General features: G+C 44.5%; 1 protein-coding gene across 1 annotated transcript in view; it reads right to left on the bottom strand.

Moving 5' to 3' along the window:
• Positions 1–16,000, bottom strand: part of Fndc7 (fibronectin type III domain containing 7) — a 34,312-nt gene that overhangs the window by 277 nt on the left and 18,035 nt on the right. Inside the window, exons 6-11 of the mRNA XM_052178522.1 lie at positions 15,198–15,452; positions 13,573–13,830; positions 12,087–12,341; positions 10,310–10,564; positions 6,197–6,457; positions 2,094–2,123 (exon numbers count right to left, since the gene is read on the bottom strand). Coding sequence (XP_052034482.1) covers positions 2,094–2,123; positions 6,197–6,457; positions 10,310–10,564; positions 12,087–12,341; positions 13,573–13,830; positions 15,198–15,452 — 1,314 coding nt within the window. The remainder of the gene's footprint in view (positions 1–2,093; positions 2,124–6,196; positions 6,458–10,309; positions 10,565–12,086; positions 12,342–13,572; positions 13,831–15,197; positions 15,453–16,000) is intronic.

Genomic DNA, 16,000 nt, shown 5'->3' with positions numbered 1-16,000 from the left:
TAGGCTATCTTGCTGTGCCCTCCCCCCCTCCCCAGAAACTTCCACTGTTTCATTCATTCAGGCATTTGCACAAGGTAAACATGAACCTTCAGCTGCTGAGGACGTCGTGGGGAGGAGAGTCCCCAAAGCTCCACAGGATGAGCAGGTGACACTGAAGCTGGCTGGGTACCAAAGGAGAAGGATACCACACAGGGCACACGACCCCACACCTGTCACTTTCTCCTCCAGCCAGGCATCAGGTTCCAGCAGCAAAGGCGCTTTCCTGGCCTAGAGCCCTGATCCTCTGACCCACGTCTGCTGGTTAAAACAGAGTTGCTGGCCGGCCAGGTGGTGGCGCACCTGGCAGGGCACAGAAGCTCTACGTGCTAAAGAGGCGAGGTCTGAATAAGCTTAACTTTAGAGACAATCAGCCCCTCCCCATCTCTCTGCCCCACCCTAGCCTGGGCATTGGAGCGTAAAAATCTTTAATCCCAGGAGATAGAAGCAGACAGATCTCTTTGAGTTCTAGGATGGCCAAGACTATACAAAGAGACTCCATCTTGAAAAACAAAAACACCCAAGCCAAAACCACAAGGTTGCTAGGCTCCAGAATTTCTCAGTTACTAGGTCTTTGGCCAAACCCTAAAGGCAATTTCTAAAAGGTTATCAGATAACATGGGTATTGTTGGGCCCATACTTTAAAACTAATGTGTTCAAGTATTATGAGGGCTAAGGTTAAAATACAATTACATTGGAAGTGCACAGTAAAATGTTAACACCTAGAACATAATAGAGAGTTATGAGATAAAATTGATCCTGAATTCTCACTGTGTCCAATTAATTACATTAATTTATGAGAATTAATTTAATGTCATTATGTTTTATGAAGTGACTATTCAGTTTTCAGATGAGGAAAACTAGGCTGAGGAATTTGAATAATTCAGCTACTGGCAAATAAGAGCAGCAGGATTTAAATCCTCTGTGAGTTCGAGGCCAGCCTGGTCTACAGAATGAGTACCAGGACAGCCAAGGCTATATAGAGAAATATAGTCTTTAAAAAAAAAGTCATTTCAGGCAGGCATTATGGTGTAAAAACATTTTTTAATTTCAGCACTTGGGGGGCAGGAGCAAGCAGAGCACTAAATTCCAGGTCAGCCTGGTCTATATAGTGAGTGCCAGGCTAGACAGAGGTATACAGTGATACCTTGCCCTAAAAACAAAACAAAAAAACTCAAAAAACTAAAACCAAAAACCAACAACAACAAGAACAACAACAATACCCAGTCCCAATTCATGGGGTTGACAAGATTTATGATAGTCCAAAGATCAAGGAAGTCTTAAGCGAACAGAATCCCCAGGGATCCTTTTAGCTGGTCAAGAGGGGTCCTTGCCAGCCAGGATCCTGATCTGACTAGTCTGGTATTCACAGAAGATAATGATGACATCTAGAAATTCTTCCTAGACATGCTGATTTCCATGGTACTGCAGAGGCTCTCAAATGGCTTACTCAGAGAGGGGGAGGGGTTGTCTCTCTAAGGCTGAGCTATTCAAAGCCTGTTCAGACCTTACCTCATTAGCATGGAAAGCCTCTGCCCTTGCCAAGGCTAAATGTGCCTTTGCCTGGTGGGGAGCTGCAGCGGCTGGGGAGAAGCCCTGCTTACCACAGCAGTTCTCAGCCTTCACTTCACTTTAAAATCACCAGAGGAGCTTTTAAAAGTCCTGCTGCCCAGCCTTCAACTTAGAACAATTATGCCACATCTTCAGGGGCCAGAGAGCTAGCATCAGTAAAACTGAGGGCCTCCAAGGAATGTTAGCGTGCAGCCAGGCTGGAACCGGTTTCTAAAGTGAGTATGCAAAGAGCAGGAGTAATCAGCTGCCTTCCAAAAAATTTTTGCATTTTTCTCTGGGACTCTAGAAGACTAAAAAGATTTCAACATCTAACGGAATTCATCTTGGTTTGTGCATTGTGAAGGGGGGCAGGGCACGCTGACATCAAAGGGGCATTTGGCATTCTCAGGAATTAGCATTAGCTTTGATCATGATTTCATAAGTAACTGCAAAACACAGACACACAAATTCTCTCCTATTTTTTATGCTTGGGAAAAATGACTTACCCATCCCAAGTGTACTACCAGAACAGGTAACTGTAAAAAAAAAGAAAGAAAGAAAGAAAAATCAAGACATAAGCAATAAGCATTAAGAATACACTCATTGACATATTTACATATTTACTTATGTATTTATGGTGTGTGTGTGTGTGTGTGTTGTACTTGTTAATGTAGGTGCACATGCACACGTGTGTAAGTGGAAACCTGAAGATGTCAGGTGTCTTTCTTTGCTCTCCACCTGTACGTTTTGAGATAGTGTCTCCCTGAACCTAAAGTCCATAGATTTGGCTAGGCTAGAGTGGTAGTTTGAATAGACGTGGCCCCCACAGACTTATGTTTGAATGCTTGGCCCTTAGGAAGGGGCACTGTTAGAGGCCTCGTTGGGCTCGGTGTGGCCTTGTCAGAGGAAGTGTGTCCCTGTGGGGGCGGGCTTTGAGGTCTCCTGTGCTCAGAGGAAGTGTGTCCCTGTGGGAGCAGGCTTTGAGGTCTCCTGTGCTCAAGCTGTGCTCAGTGTAGAAGATGCAGTCTCCTGCTGCTTTGGATCAGATGTAGAACTCTTGGCTCTTCCAGCACCATGGCGGCCTGCACATTGCCATGCTTCCTGCCATGATGATGATGGACTGAGCCTCTGAAACTGTAAGCCAGCTCCAGTGAAATGTTTGGCTTTATAAGAGTTGCCTTGGCCATGGTGTTTCTTCACAGTAATAAAACCCTAAGACAGCTGAGTTGGCTAATAAGCTTCTGCTTATCACCTCCCGTGCTACTACAAGTGCTGGGACTACCAGTGTGTGCTCTCCTGCCTAGCTTTTCAACTGTGTCCTGGGGATCCAAATTCATTTCTTTCTTTTTTTTTTTTTAAGATTTATTTATTTATTATCCTCAAGTACACTGTAGCTGACTTCAGACACTCCAGAGAGGGTTTCAGATCTCGTTACTGATGGTTGTGAGCCACCATGTGGTTGCTGGGATTTGAACTCAGGACCTTTGGAAGAGCAGTCAGTACTTTTAACCGCTGAGCCATCTCTCCAGCCCCCAAACTCATGTCTTTAACATAGTGTGGCACGCACTTGACCCCCTGAGCCCTCTTCCCAACCCTATCGATGTATTTCAGATGGAAAATATATACATTAAAAAAGAATAAACATGCTGGGCACAGCAGGGCACACTTGTAATTTGTAATCTAGCAAGCTGAGGCCAGGAAGGGCAACTTAGCAAGCCCCTATTGCAAAAGAAAGCTTTAAGAGAAGGTTAGGGGCAGGCCTGGGGGTTGTTAGCTCAGAAATGTAGTGCTTGCCAAGCATGTACAATATCCCGAATCTAACCTCCAGAAGTCCTAAAAATCAATAAGTAGAAAGTAGACAAAAGATAAGGAAGAGAAAACTCCAATAAGAGAAGGCAATGTTGAGGTGGGCAAGCACGTGAATGGTTTGGTAACTTGGGACTCTGCTAGGTCTGGGCTGTGCACATAGAACCCTCTTCTAATGTGCTCCTCGGCCTGTGCAGGCTATGCACGCACACACCCCTCTCCCAACAATGTGCCCAGCAACCTCAGACCCATGTTTGCATCTAGCTCTGCACACCCTCCTCTCTGAACAATGGCATAGATTTCTTCTTGTCCTAACAACAACCACACTTGGACAGTTTCTGTGAAAAGATATTCCAAATGTAATGAATGGGGTGGGAAGAATGGAAAGGGTGATCCGGCCTGAACCACTTCCGGGTGTATAAGCATCAGGCACACTATGTCCTCCAGGTGTACTTTTGGAAAGGATCCCTCAGTGACCATTTTGTGCCTATGCATACTTGGGCTCATATACATTTTAGTGACTTGAAGAAAATGGTTGTAGATTTACACAGTTTCCTTATTTATAAAGGCAGAGACAGTTCATGTCTGCCTCGTCTACATCTTAGGGTTATTTTTGAGATTCAGTCAGCTATAATTGTGAAGACACTTGTTAAGTTGAGAAATATCCAGTGAGCAAAGCATGGTGTTATTGAGTGGCAAGCTGGCCTCCCGGAAGAGTTCATCTGCACCCCAAGAATCTCTTCTCACAAGCTGGCCAGATTACTCTGTGGGGAAAAATAATTCCCTCAAAACAAAAGAACAAAACAAAAGGAAACAAAACATGCCACCTGAGGAGGGGGGGGGGGACCTTGCTCGGGAGGAGTGGGCCATGCTCTGTCACCTACAGCCATCTTGAACTTCTAGTCACCTACATTTAATTAGAAAGTGTGGACTGTGTATCAGTGACAGCTCATGAGTCGTTTCTCCTTCTTCCTGTTCACTCACAAAATTCTAGGGCTTTGTTATTGCTTTTCTCTTCTTTCTCTTAGAAGCACATGAAAAATATATGACTGTGCCTTGGGCAATGTAGCAGAGGGTGCTGCAACACAGAACAAGAGAATTGCTAATGTCTCCTGCCAGCTCTGGTGAGATGCCCAGGCTGACAGCCCTGGGTTGTGATCACAATCTGTCTACCCACTCATATTTCCAGACTTAATTTATGATTCATAAATTCCTTTTTCTCTGATCTTCAAATTTTTCCTTAGACCTCATTTGCAATCTGTGTAAATAAAAGTTTAAGACCTTTCTTTTCTTTTTTTTTTTAAAGACAGGGTTTCTCTGTGTAACAGAATCCTGGCTGTCCTGGAACTTTCTTTGCAGACCACTGTATGGCAAAGTTTAAGTCTTTTAAGGTCCAACAGGACAGGGTGTTTACTGTCTTCTCTATGTTTAAAAATTTGTTCCAGCTGGGCAGTGGACACACCTTTAATCCCAGCACTGGAGGCAGAGACAGTTGAGTTGGAGGCCAGCCTGATCTACTGATCAAGTTCCAGGACAGGCACTGAATAACCCTGTCTCAGAAAAAAAAATCTGTTTCCAAATCTCCAATCACTTTTAATTCACTTTATTATGTGTATATATATATATATATATATATATATATATATATATATATATATATATATATATAAAATATCTATAAAGAGTGAGCAAAAGACAGGGAGAGGAGCAGAGGCCCACATTAAATTACAAAACACAATTCCAGAGAAGCTGGAATTCCCACAGCTTGTAGACAGTTCACACATAGCACATACTTTGTATGTGTGAGAGTGTGTGTGCACTGGTGTGTACCAAAGCATTTATTGGGAGGCCTGAGAACAACTTTCAGGAGTCAGTTCTCTCCTGCCACCATGTGATGGTTAGTTTTCTGTCAACTTGACACAAGCTATAGTCATTTAAGAGGAGGGAAGCTCAATTGAAAAAAAATGCCTCTGTAAGATTGGGCTGTAGGCAAGCCTGTAAGGCATTGTCTTGATTAGTGATCCCTGTGGGAGGGCGCAGGCCATTGTGGGTGGTGTTGGGTTCTATAAAAAGTAGGCTTAGCCCGCCATGGGAGAGCAAGCCAGTGAGCAGCACTCCTTCATGTCTTCTGCATCAGTTGCTGCCTCCTGGTTTCTGCCCCCAACTGAGCTCCTGTTATGATTTTCCTCTGTATTGGAAGCAGAAGCAAATAAACCCCTTTCCTTCACACTTTGCTTTGAGTCATGGTGTTAAATCACAACAATAGAAACCTTACCTAATGTGGGTTCTAGGGATTGAACTCTGGTCATCAAGCTTGCCTGACAAGCACTTTTAAGACTTGTTATACTGGTTAGTTTTTATTGCCAACTTGACACAGTCTAAATCATCTGGGAAGGAGAAACCTCCATTGAGGATTTTTCTTCAGCAGATTGGCCTGGGGCCATGTCTGTGAGAACTTGTCTTTTTGACAATTGATGTAGAAGGGTCCAGTCCACTGTGGGTAGTACAACCCTTAGGCAGGAAGTTCTGGGCTATGTGAGAAAGTTAGCTGAATCCGAGCCTGGGAGCTAGCTAGGACTCAGCTTTATCCCATATTTCCAGCCTCTGCTCCAGCTCAAGTTCCTGCCCTGATTTCCTTACCAGCCTAAACCACCTTACCAGCCCCAGGGTTAGTTTTAATCTTCCTCTTGTGCTTTTCTTTTGGGTGCCACGGGGCCTCGTGAGTGCTGTGTCAAGTGCTGTACCACTGGGCTACATTCAGTTCCAAGGTTGGTTTTAAACTAAGGGCCCTAACTTGCTTTACCTGAATATATTTTTTTCGGGCAGAAAGTAAGCTTCAGTCCTGTCTCAGCAACCGGTGAGACCATGACGGTATATACATCCCCACAGGGGATGTTGGTGATGTCACAGAAGCTTAGACCAGCTTGAGGGGCACATGTAAAGATGCCTTTGGAGCCATAGAGGTCGGTGCTATAATTGGCAGAGCCCCTTGAGGCTTGCCAGTAGATCCGGATGCCATTAGGGCCAAGCCTATACAATTTGACCCCCAGTGGGCAGCAGGCACCTGTAGGAAAAAAGAAGTACGGAATTATTTATCCCATTATCATACAAGCATGGCCATATTTACAATTACTAGAGAGGAGAAAGATCACAAGCAGAATCTTCTGCACACAGAATGATTGATCCCTGGTTAGAACAGAGCAAGGTTTGAAGTGATGCAAGTTCTTCCCGTGCTGAGCCATGTGATCAGAAATCCACGTGTGGGCAGGGTGTTGTATGGGGTTTTTAATATGGAACACTGGTGAATCAAAGGTCTGCAGTTAGCAGAGAGACACTGCGCTGCTCATGACTCAAACTGTGAGTCAAACGCTCACGCTCCCACCAAGTCACAGCACAATGCCCCGATTTTATTTGACTTTAGGGGCACTAAGTTTAAATATAACTTACTGTGCTCGCTATTAGCTGGAAAAGAAGCGGCCATGTGAGTCAAGTGGCACACCATGGAAGCAGCCACTTCTCCGACAGGCTGCCCATGCCTACCTGTGCTCAGTGGGTAGCTGTACTTTGATCCTGTCTTCCAACTATTTTGAGTAGGCCACACATTAGGTACTAATCAGGATACCAGATGGTGGAATGTGAATTAGCTAAAATAAAGATCATATTGTATAATCTTTTAAACTATGAAAGATAATCAGACTCACTTGATTTGTGCATATTTCTCTCTCTCTCTCCTCTGTGTGTGTGTGTGTGTGTGTGTGTGAGTGTGTGTGTGCGTGTGTGTGTTTGCTTGAGATAGGCTATTGTTTTATATCTCAGGCTAGTCCTTAAATTTATCTTCCTGCTTAGTCTTGGGTGCTGGGATGCTGTGATATACCACCATGCCCACTGTGATTGATTAACTGGTTGATTATTTGAGAGGCAGTTTGAGACAGGGTCTGACTCCCTATATAGACTAGACAGGCTTTGAAATCACGGCTATCCAGTGAACCTTTTTGTTTCAGCTTTCTGAGTGCTGGGACGCCAGGCAAGAGCCTGGTGTGGTTGGTTGACACTGTCAACTTGATCAGATCTAGAAACATCCATGAGACAAACCTACAGGGGCAGATTATCTAAAGTTACCTTCCGGAAAAGTCTGTTAAGGAATTATCTAGATTATGTTAAATGGGAAAGACCACCCTACAAGTGGGTGTTAGCATTCTACCAGATGGGGGTCCTGGGCTGCCGACAAGCACTCGGCTATGGGGTTCCTGAATTCAGACAACGTGTCCCGCTCCCTCCTGCCGCCATGATTTCCTCACCATGAACTGAAACCAACCCTTCCTGACACTTTTAAAAGTAATTTCATTGTTTATTGATTTATTTTTAATTCTTTGTGTGTGTGTGTGTGTGAGTTGTGAATGTGAATGCAATTCCCAGAGAGACTGGAAGAGGACATACTCTTGGAGTTGTGTCAGGAGCTGCCTGACATGGGTGCTGGGAACTGAAATCAGGTCCTCTGGAGGAACGGTGGATGATCTTCCTGTTTGTTGGGCCAGTCACTTAGCTCCTTAAATTTATTGTTGTTGTTGTTGGTGGTGGTGGTAGTGGTGTTTTGTGGATGTTGTTTGTTTTGTTTTGGTGTTAGGTTTTGGATTTTTCTAAACAGGGTTTCTGCGTGTAAGTCTGGTTGTCCTGAAACTCACCCTATATACCAGGCTGGCCTTGAACTCAGAGATCTGCTTGCCTCTGCCTCCTGAAAGTTGGGACTAAAGGCATGTACCCCTTTTTCTTCGATATTTTGTTAAAGCCACAAGAAAAGTACCTAAGATACCTGGATTAATTTATTCTTTTTACTGACAAAAACCAATTGTTTTATTTTGAGACAACGTCTCCTTTAGCACAGTAGTTCAAGATGACCTTAATTTCCTGACCATCCTGCCTATATCCCCCATGTAGAGCTTATAGTCATGACCCACCTTGCCTAGACTGATTTAATTTATTCTTTTTTAAAAATTATTTTAGCCAGGAGATGGTGGCTCATGCCTTTAATCCTAGCACTGGGAGGCAGAGGCAGGCTGATTGCTGAGTTCAAACTTGGTCTATAGAGTGAGTTCCAGGACAGCCAAGTCTACACAGAAAAACCCTGTCTCAAAAAACAAAACAAAAAGAGTTTCTAATATAGCCTCCCAGGAAAATCATTCTCAGCTATTTCCAAGATGCCAAAATTATATTTTAACCACGCTGCCCCAGGCCCGGGAAGAGGCAGCTAATAACTACCAGGCAATTTCTCCTCTAGCGTGGAGGCAGTCCCTGGAGCTGCCTCAGCAGCTTAGAATTATGTAAGAGGAAGCCTTTGCTGGCCATGCTCTGCTGCTCTGCTCTGCCTGCTGTTTCCTCCCCTGTGGTTCCGGAATGGCTTGGTCCTTGTGGAGAGCAAAGAACCACGGCATGAAGAGAGGCCTTTGCTCTGTCTGACCTGCTGAAGAGAGAAACTGAAGAGAGAAGCTGCAGTGGTGTGTGTGTGTGTGTGTGTGTGTGTGAGTGTGTATGTGTGTGTGTGAGTGTGTGTGTGTGAGTGTGTGTGTGTGTGTGTGTGTGTGAGAGAGAGAGAGAGAGAGAGAGAGAGAGAGAGAGAGAGAGAGCACTATGGGTCCAGTACAGGTCTCTCTGTCATACAAAACCATCCCTTCAGAAAGCATAACCCAGACTCTTTTATGTACCAACTACTGACAGTAACCTCTGAGCATTGAAGTTCTAAGTCAAAGAGAATTGTAAATATGACAGGAAGTGATCTGCAACGGGGCTAAGGCAATGTCTATTTCAGGGAAGTGCTTGCCACGCATGCATGAGGACCTGAGTTTGAGCTCCAGTGCTCATGTAAAAACTGGGCACAACATCCCCAGGGTGGCATGTGCCTATACTACTAGCACTGGGAAGGGGGAGACAAGACCATTCCTGGTGCTTGGTGGCCAGCCAATCTAGCCAAATCAGTGAGCGTTAGATTCGACAAGAGGTCTTACATCCAAAAAACAAGGTGGAGAGGACAGGCAGTGGTGGCACACGCCTTTAATCCCAGCACTTGGGAGGCGGAGACAGGTCAATCTCTATAAATCTGAGGCCAGAGTGGTCTACAGAGCAAGTTCCAGGATAGCCAGGGCTACACGGAGAAACCCTGTCTCAAAAACAAAAACAAAAACAAACAAACAAACAAATCAATAAGGTGATGAGTGGTTGAGGATGACGTCCACCATCAAGTGTGCCCCGCCCCACGTACACTAAGAAAGTAATCCGCATTTGAGGAAAGCTGGGCAGAGATGTACTGTCTTTTTAAATGGGAAGGAAGGAATGGGCCTGGACCAGGTAGCATGGAACCCTTAGTAGTTTTAGTGGTTTGAATGAGAACAGCTTCCATAGCCTCATATATTTGAATGCTTGGTCCCCAGTTAGTGGAATAGTTTGGGAAGGATTAGGAGGTGTGGCCTTGGTATGGGATGTGTATTCTCTCTCTCTCTCTCTCTCTCTCTCCTTTAGATCAAGATGTAAAGCTCTCAGGTACTGCTCCAGCACCATACCTGTCTACTTCTCATCGTGACGATCATGGCCTAGCCCTCTAAAACCATAAGCAAGTCCCCAATTAAATGCTTTCTTTTATAAAAGTTATCTTGGCCTGGGGGGGGGGGGAGGCGGTGGCATACACATTTAAACCTAGCATTCAGGAGGCTGAGGAAGGCAGAACTCTGAATTTGAGGCTAACCTTGTCTATAGAGGAAGTTCCAGCTCAGCCAGGGCTATGTAGAGAGATCCTGTCTTAAAAACAAAACAAAGCTAAACCAACCAAACAAAAGAGTTGCCTTGGTCATGGTATTTCTTCCTGGCAATAGAACAGTGAGTGATTAAGATAGCAATACTCAAGAGCTAATGTTTAGAATTTACTTACTAGAAGAATAACTCTGGTAGGCACAGTCTGCAGTCAGTCCCGTGGGACTAATGGCTTTCAATGCCACCGTGTAGTTGATGCCACATGTGATGCATCCCAGAAGGCAGTGGTTTTGATGGGTGTGGCACTTAGATTGTCCAGTGTATGACTCCAGCACCGTCACATAAGTTTGAGCCACTGCCCCAATAGTCCAGCTCACGTTGATTATAGACTGGGTGACCTGAGCTGCTGTCAGGCCAGCTGGACAGCAGGGCACTAAAATGGAGGGAAAAAGATAATGGGAGTTGGGGTTGTCCTTCGGGTAAAGCACTTGATAAGCAAGCCCAACAACCTGAGTTCAATCCCGGGGAATGCTCAACGGAAACAGAACTTACAAAGCCCTCTGACTCCCACATGTTTGTTGTGGTATGCTCACACCCTCCTCCACCATACATGCACACCCTCACACAATAAATAGAAACGGTCTAGCTTTCTATCTATTAATAATATAAGAATAGGGCTTAGCTCATGTTTTATGCAAAATCCTAAGTTTCTCATACTTTCTCTTTCAAATTAAATTTTTCCTTTGTCCATATCCTTTGATATATCTTGTAATATACCATATAGAGAATGCAGCATCCTAGGACAGGCTTTGGATTATATTTTGTCTCTCCCAATTCTATTTTTTTTTTGAGACAGTCTCATGTAGGCTAGCCTTAAACTCTACATGTATCTTTAGATAACCTTAAACTTCTGATCTTCCTGCCTCCACCTTCTGAATGCTAGGATTGCTTGTGTATACATCATACCAGGAAGCACTCTACCAATGCTAATAGTATCCATATTAATTTAAGTAATTTGCTAAATGTCTTGGGTGGATATTGAGACAGGGTCTCATTGTGTAGCCCTTGGATTGGCTGAAATTCACTATTTTAGGCCAGGTTGGCCTTGAACTCATAGAAATACATCTATTTCTGCCTCCTTAGTGCTGGAATTAAAGGTGTGCACCACCATGACTGATGACTAAATGTTTTTTCAAATACAATATTCTCAATCAATAAGAACCTTCTATAATGGAGGTCTCATCATATGCACCAGGCACAGAGTTAAATGCTTTGTAACTTAATTAGCTAAGAGCTCTCACATATCCTTAAGAGTATTACAGGATAGTTGTACTCTCTTGCTGAATCAGAAACCAAATACAGAAACCATTTTAAAAAAAATATTTATTTTATTTTAATTGTGTGTGTGTGTGTGTGTGTGTGTGTGTGTGTGTAGTTCCCCATGGGGGCCAGAAGAGGGTGTTGGATCCCTGAAGCCAGTGTTGTACAAGGTTTTTGCCTCCTTAGGTGCTGGGAACTTAAGTCCTCTCCAAGAGCAGTAAATGCCCTTAAACTACTGGCCTATGTCCAGCCTTGGAAACTAAACTCAGAAAGTGGTTTTTAGAGAAAAACATGGAAAGGGCTCAACCAGAGACATGAATAGTAAATCAGCTAGCTCCTTTGGTGTCTTGTTAGCTGTTTGGACTGTGTCTTGGGGGAATATAGATTCTAAGGAGTGTTTCTCCCGGGTCAGTGTTTTGTTCCTTTGAAGTGAATGTTGGGTAAGACAAGAGACTTCTGAAGATGTTTATAAAACATGCAAAATGTCAAAAGGTTTTTTTTCTTCTTTTTCAAAGACTGGGGCTCTTTGAAAGGACACTAAATGCTGTAGTTTCATTATACTTGGGGCTGATTAAATGAAATTCATGCCTTACAGCCAATCCCTCAGGACTCGCCGCGTCCGTGTAGCCACGCACCTGTCTCCAGGGGTACACTGTAGCTGGGCAGGCTCTTTCCTGCCCGGGTTTCGGCCACAGCAGTGACAGAGAACATGGAGCCGCAGGGCAGGCCCCCCATCCTGCAGGTCTCCCCCATGCTGCTGCACTGGAACAGCCCCGTCTTCCCCTGGGCCGTCACCGTGTAAGTGGCTCCTTCATTAGTTGATCGCCAGTACACACTGATCATAGAGAATGCATCCTTCGAAATATTTTTTATTTCAGGACTGCAAGGAGCTAAGAAGGATTAGATTAGTAATTATAACACTGGAGTCAAATATACCCCATGTGCATTTGCTCTGAAATGGATTCCTCTACCTGCTCCCCAATACCTCCAACAAAAAGACCATCAGAGCTGTGGGGTGTGGTTCAGTTGGTAGAGGACCTGCCTCGCATGCACTAAGTCCTGGGTTTTGTTCCTAGCACTGTATAAACTAGGCTGGGAAGCACAGGCCTTGATTCCTAGCATTTGGGAGATCGAGGTAGGAGGATAGAGAGGTCAATGCCATCTTTGACTATACAGTGAATCTAAGGCCAACCTGGGCTAAATAAGACCCACTTCAAAAAAAATACATTGAAATGAAACCAGATATGATGGCTTATGCCTGCAATCCCAGTTCTTGTAAGCTGAAGCAGGAGAATTTCTGTGAGTTTAAGGCACCCCTAGGTTAAAGAGACCCTATCTCAAAAGGGGGTGGGAAGATAAACTAAGGTTTGTTTTTTTTTGAGACTACCTGATGGGGGGGGAAGGGAGTAAAAGAAGATAATGATAGGGTGATACAATATATCATATATGTATGAAATTATGAAAAATTAAATAATAGTCTTTTAACAAAACAAAACCACAGTTTTTCAAGTGTACATATATGTAGGTCAAATTCACAGAACCTTTTTCCAGAAAACTGTTGCTGTTGGTATAGAGCATTAGGTTCCGGCAGCTTTGAGCCAACTGGAAAATACAGCATTTTGAACTTTAAAACCCAAAAGAATAACCAAGACAAACACCTGCACACCTCCTGGTGTGTAGGCAGGCAGTCTCCAGTGGCAAAAGGAACCCGATAGTTGGGGTCAGAAACTGTGCCAAAGCCTCCCCCACTCTCCATGATCTCTTCTGTTACTGTCTTTCCACAGTTTCTTCTCTGCCTGTCTTGAGTGTGGACTTGCACACATGCATGCAGTGACCACAGAGGCCAGAAGAGGGCATCACCTCACTGGATCTGGAGGTACAGGAGGTTGTAAGCCTCCTGATGTGGGTGCTGCCACCTGGACATACATCCTCTGCAGAAATAGTAAGCACTCTCGACAACTGAGCCCCCTCCCCAACCCCTTTGTCTGTAGGCCTTTCTGAATAGCTATCCTGAGGCACAAAGAGTGACAATGGAGACATTATAGAATGACGTCATAGAATGACGTCATAGAATGATGCCATAGAATGACGCCATAGAATGACGTCATAGCGGTACCATACCTGTGGTGATAAAGTGGGAAGAGCAGGACAGATTGCTGCCCCGGACCTCACTGAAGGAATACACTGTGACATTGTACTTGGTGTCACAATCCAAAGCAGAGAGGGTGCACGCAGGAGCAGTGTCGTTGCACGCCACAACGCTGTACCCAGCTATGGCCTTGGTTTCATAGAGTTCAGCGCCACGCACAGGAGACCAGGCAATTTCCACCCTGTCGCTGGACACCAACACTGGGCTGATGTCACTGGGACAACAGGGAGCTGAAAGCAGGGGGACCTAAGGTCACAGGAGCAATGCTGCCAGAGGGGGTATCGAGTCTCAACCTCTCCACCCACTGCCCTCCTAAATGACTGCAGGAAGACTGACCGGTCAGCTCCAACCGTGACCTGATTTTTACTGCACCCAAGGCAAATCCTCAACTCGGTTTCCAAGGGAACATCAGGCCTCTCAGGTCTATACCTGACCTGTGCTCTTGAATCTCTATGCTTGGAAGACTTTTGGTCTTTCTGCTAGAGAATCTGATTGCTATTGTCTAATAAAGTCATACTGAGCCTGAGTCCTCAGGTCCTGTCAGTCTGCCTAGACACTAAATCAGATAAGGATGGGGGATGAGTATATGAAGATGACAACTGTATTAGTAAATTTTAAAGGAGACCCTAAGAACCCCCACTGACAAGGACCTAGCACAGCTTTCACTGTCTCTGGTCTTCTTGCCCGCCTACATTCTATCTAGTTTTGAACTCCTGCTCTAGGCCACTCCTGTGCTCTTGAGGCCTGGCCAACAACCTTTTCTACATCCCCAAGGCATCAATTACTCATACCCCTCACCCTGGTAAAATTTATCATAACCCACCCTTAGCACATTTTACAATTATAATATTCTATAAATAATTCATTTCAAGACACCCACTCAACCATTCTCCAAAGATTTAGTATCTCTCAGTGACAAACCACCCTATGATTATCACTGGTGCCAGAGAGCTAAATAGAGCACACTCAATTCCCAGTGTAAGATCCAGGCCTAGAGGAGGAGGACCGTGATGGCTACCAAGATAACAGATGCTAAGAATGACACAATAACAATGCTAATAAAAATATTTACATTCTGCTCTATCACATGCAAAGTCCTTTTCTACCGATTTGTTAATGTCCCATATTGCAGTGGCGGATATATTGTCTTACTGTATGACTGACTTAGAGGTCAAGTTGGACTTAATCTCAGGTGTCCTACTCAAAAGTCCTCTACAGTGTGTATGTAGCATCTTGGCCACATCTGTCATCATCTGGTCCCAAGAAAGGACTGTGCTTCTGGAATGGAGGGACTGCATCCCCTTCAGAACCTCAAACAGGCCTGATTACTGTGTAGAACTTTGTGGAAGGTTCAGTTTTTCAGAGTACAGTTGAACAAACTCATCCACCCCCCCCTCCTCACCTTTGCATTCTTGTTAGACTTGTCTTCACATCCAAATCATCCCTACTCTGGAAGGAATGTGAAACAAGGGATGTAAGCTATTCTTCGTCCTGAATGACTCCGAGGTGCTGAATCAGCAAGCACAAGAACTTGTTCATCCTGCTACTGAGTTCGCTGAACTCAGAACTCCCTTTCCCGGCATCAAAGATGACTTACCTGTGGTGTAATTGAATACATCGCCCAGAGGACTCTGCCCTGCCTTGTTGTAGGCAAACACACTAATGAAGTACGTGAAGCCGCACTCGGACAAGAAGTTGCACCGGGTAAGGGAGGTGTTGCAGTGCACCTCCAAGCCGTCATCGCTCTTCACGAAAACCACATAGTAGTCACCCAGCTCCACATTGGACCAAGCCACAGACAAGTGGCCAGGGGGCTCTTCCTGGATCATCACCCTTCCAGGTGCACAAGCGACTAGGAAACAATAAAACAACAACAACATCAACAATGAAAAACCCTGAGCTATCGCAGGAGACTTTCTTGGCATCTTGGCAGCTATCTGAGATGCCAAGACAATCCAAATCAGCAACTCTGAGTTCTGTAACAGACTGAATTTGATGCACAACATGCAAAACTATGTACCAGACACATTAGAATATATTTTTATATAAACAAAGACTATGCGAAATACCAGGGAACTACCCACATTCTTTCATTATAACAGGTGGCCATTGGAAGTGTTTTGTTTGTTTGAAACAGGGTCTTATGTATCCAAAACTGCATGAAGACTTACTACACATCTAAGGATGACTTTGAACTTCTGATCCCCCTACCTACATCTCTTTCTTTCTTTCTTTCTTCTTCTTCTTCTTTTTTTTTTTTTTTTTTTTTTTTTTTTCCCAGACAGGGTTTCTCTGTATAGCCCTGGCTGTCCTGGAACTCACTCTGTAGACCAGGCTGGCCTTGATCTCAGAAATCTGCCTGCCTCTGCCTCCCAGACTGCTGGGCTTACAGGCGTGCGC

The sequence above is a fragment of the Apodemus sylvaticus genome, chromosome 4 (genome assembly GCF_947179515.1).
Source record: "Apodemus sylvaticus chromosome 4, mApoSyl1.1, whole genome shotgun sequence".
NCBI classification, from domain to species: domain Eukaryota; kingdom Metazoa; phylum Chordata; class Mammalia; order Rodentia; family Muridae; genus Apodemus; species Apodemus sylvaticus.
The sequence above is the reverse complement of the archived record's forward strand: the minus strand, read 5'-3'. Positions and strand labels throughout refer to the sequence as shown.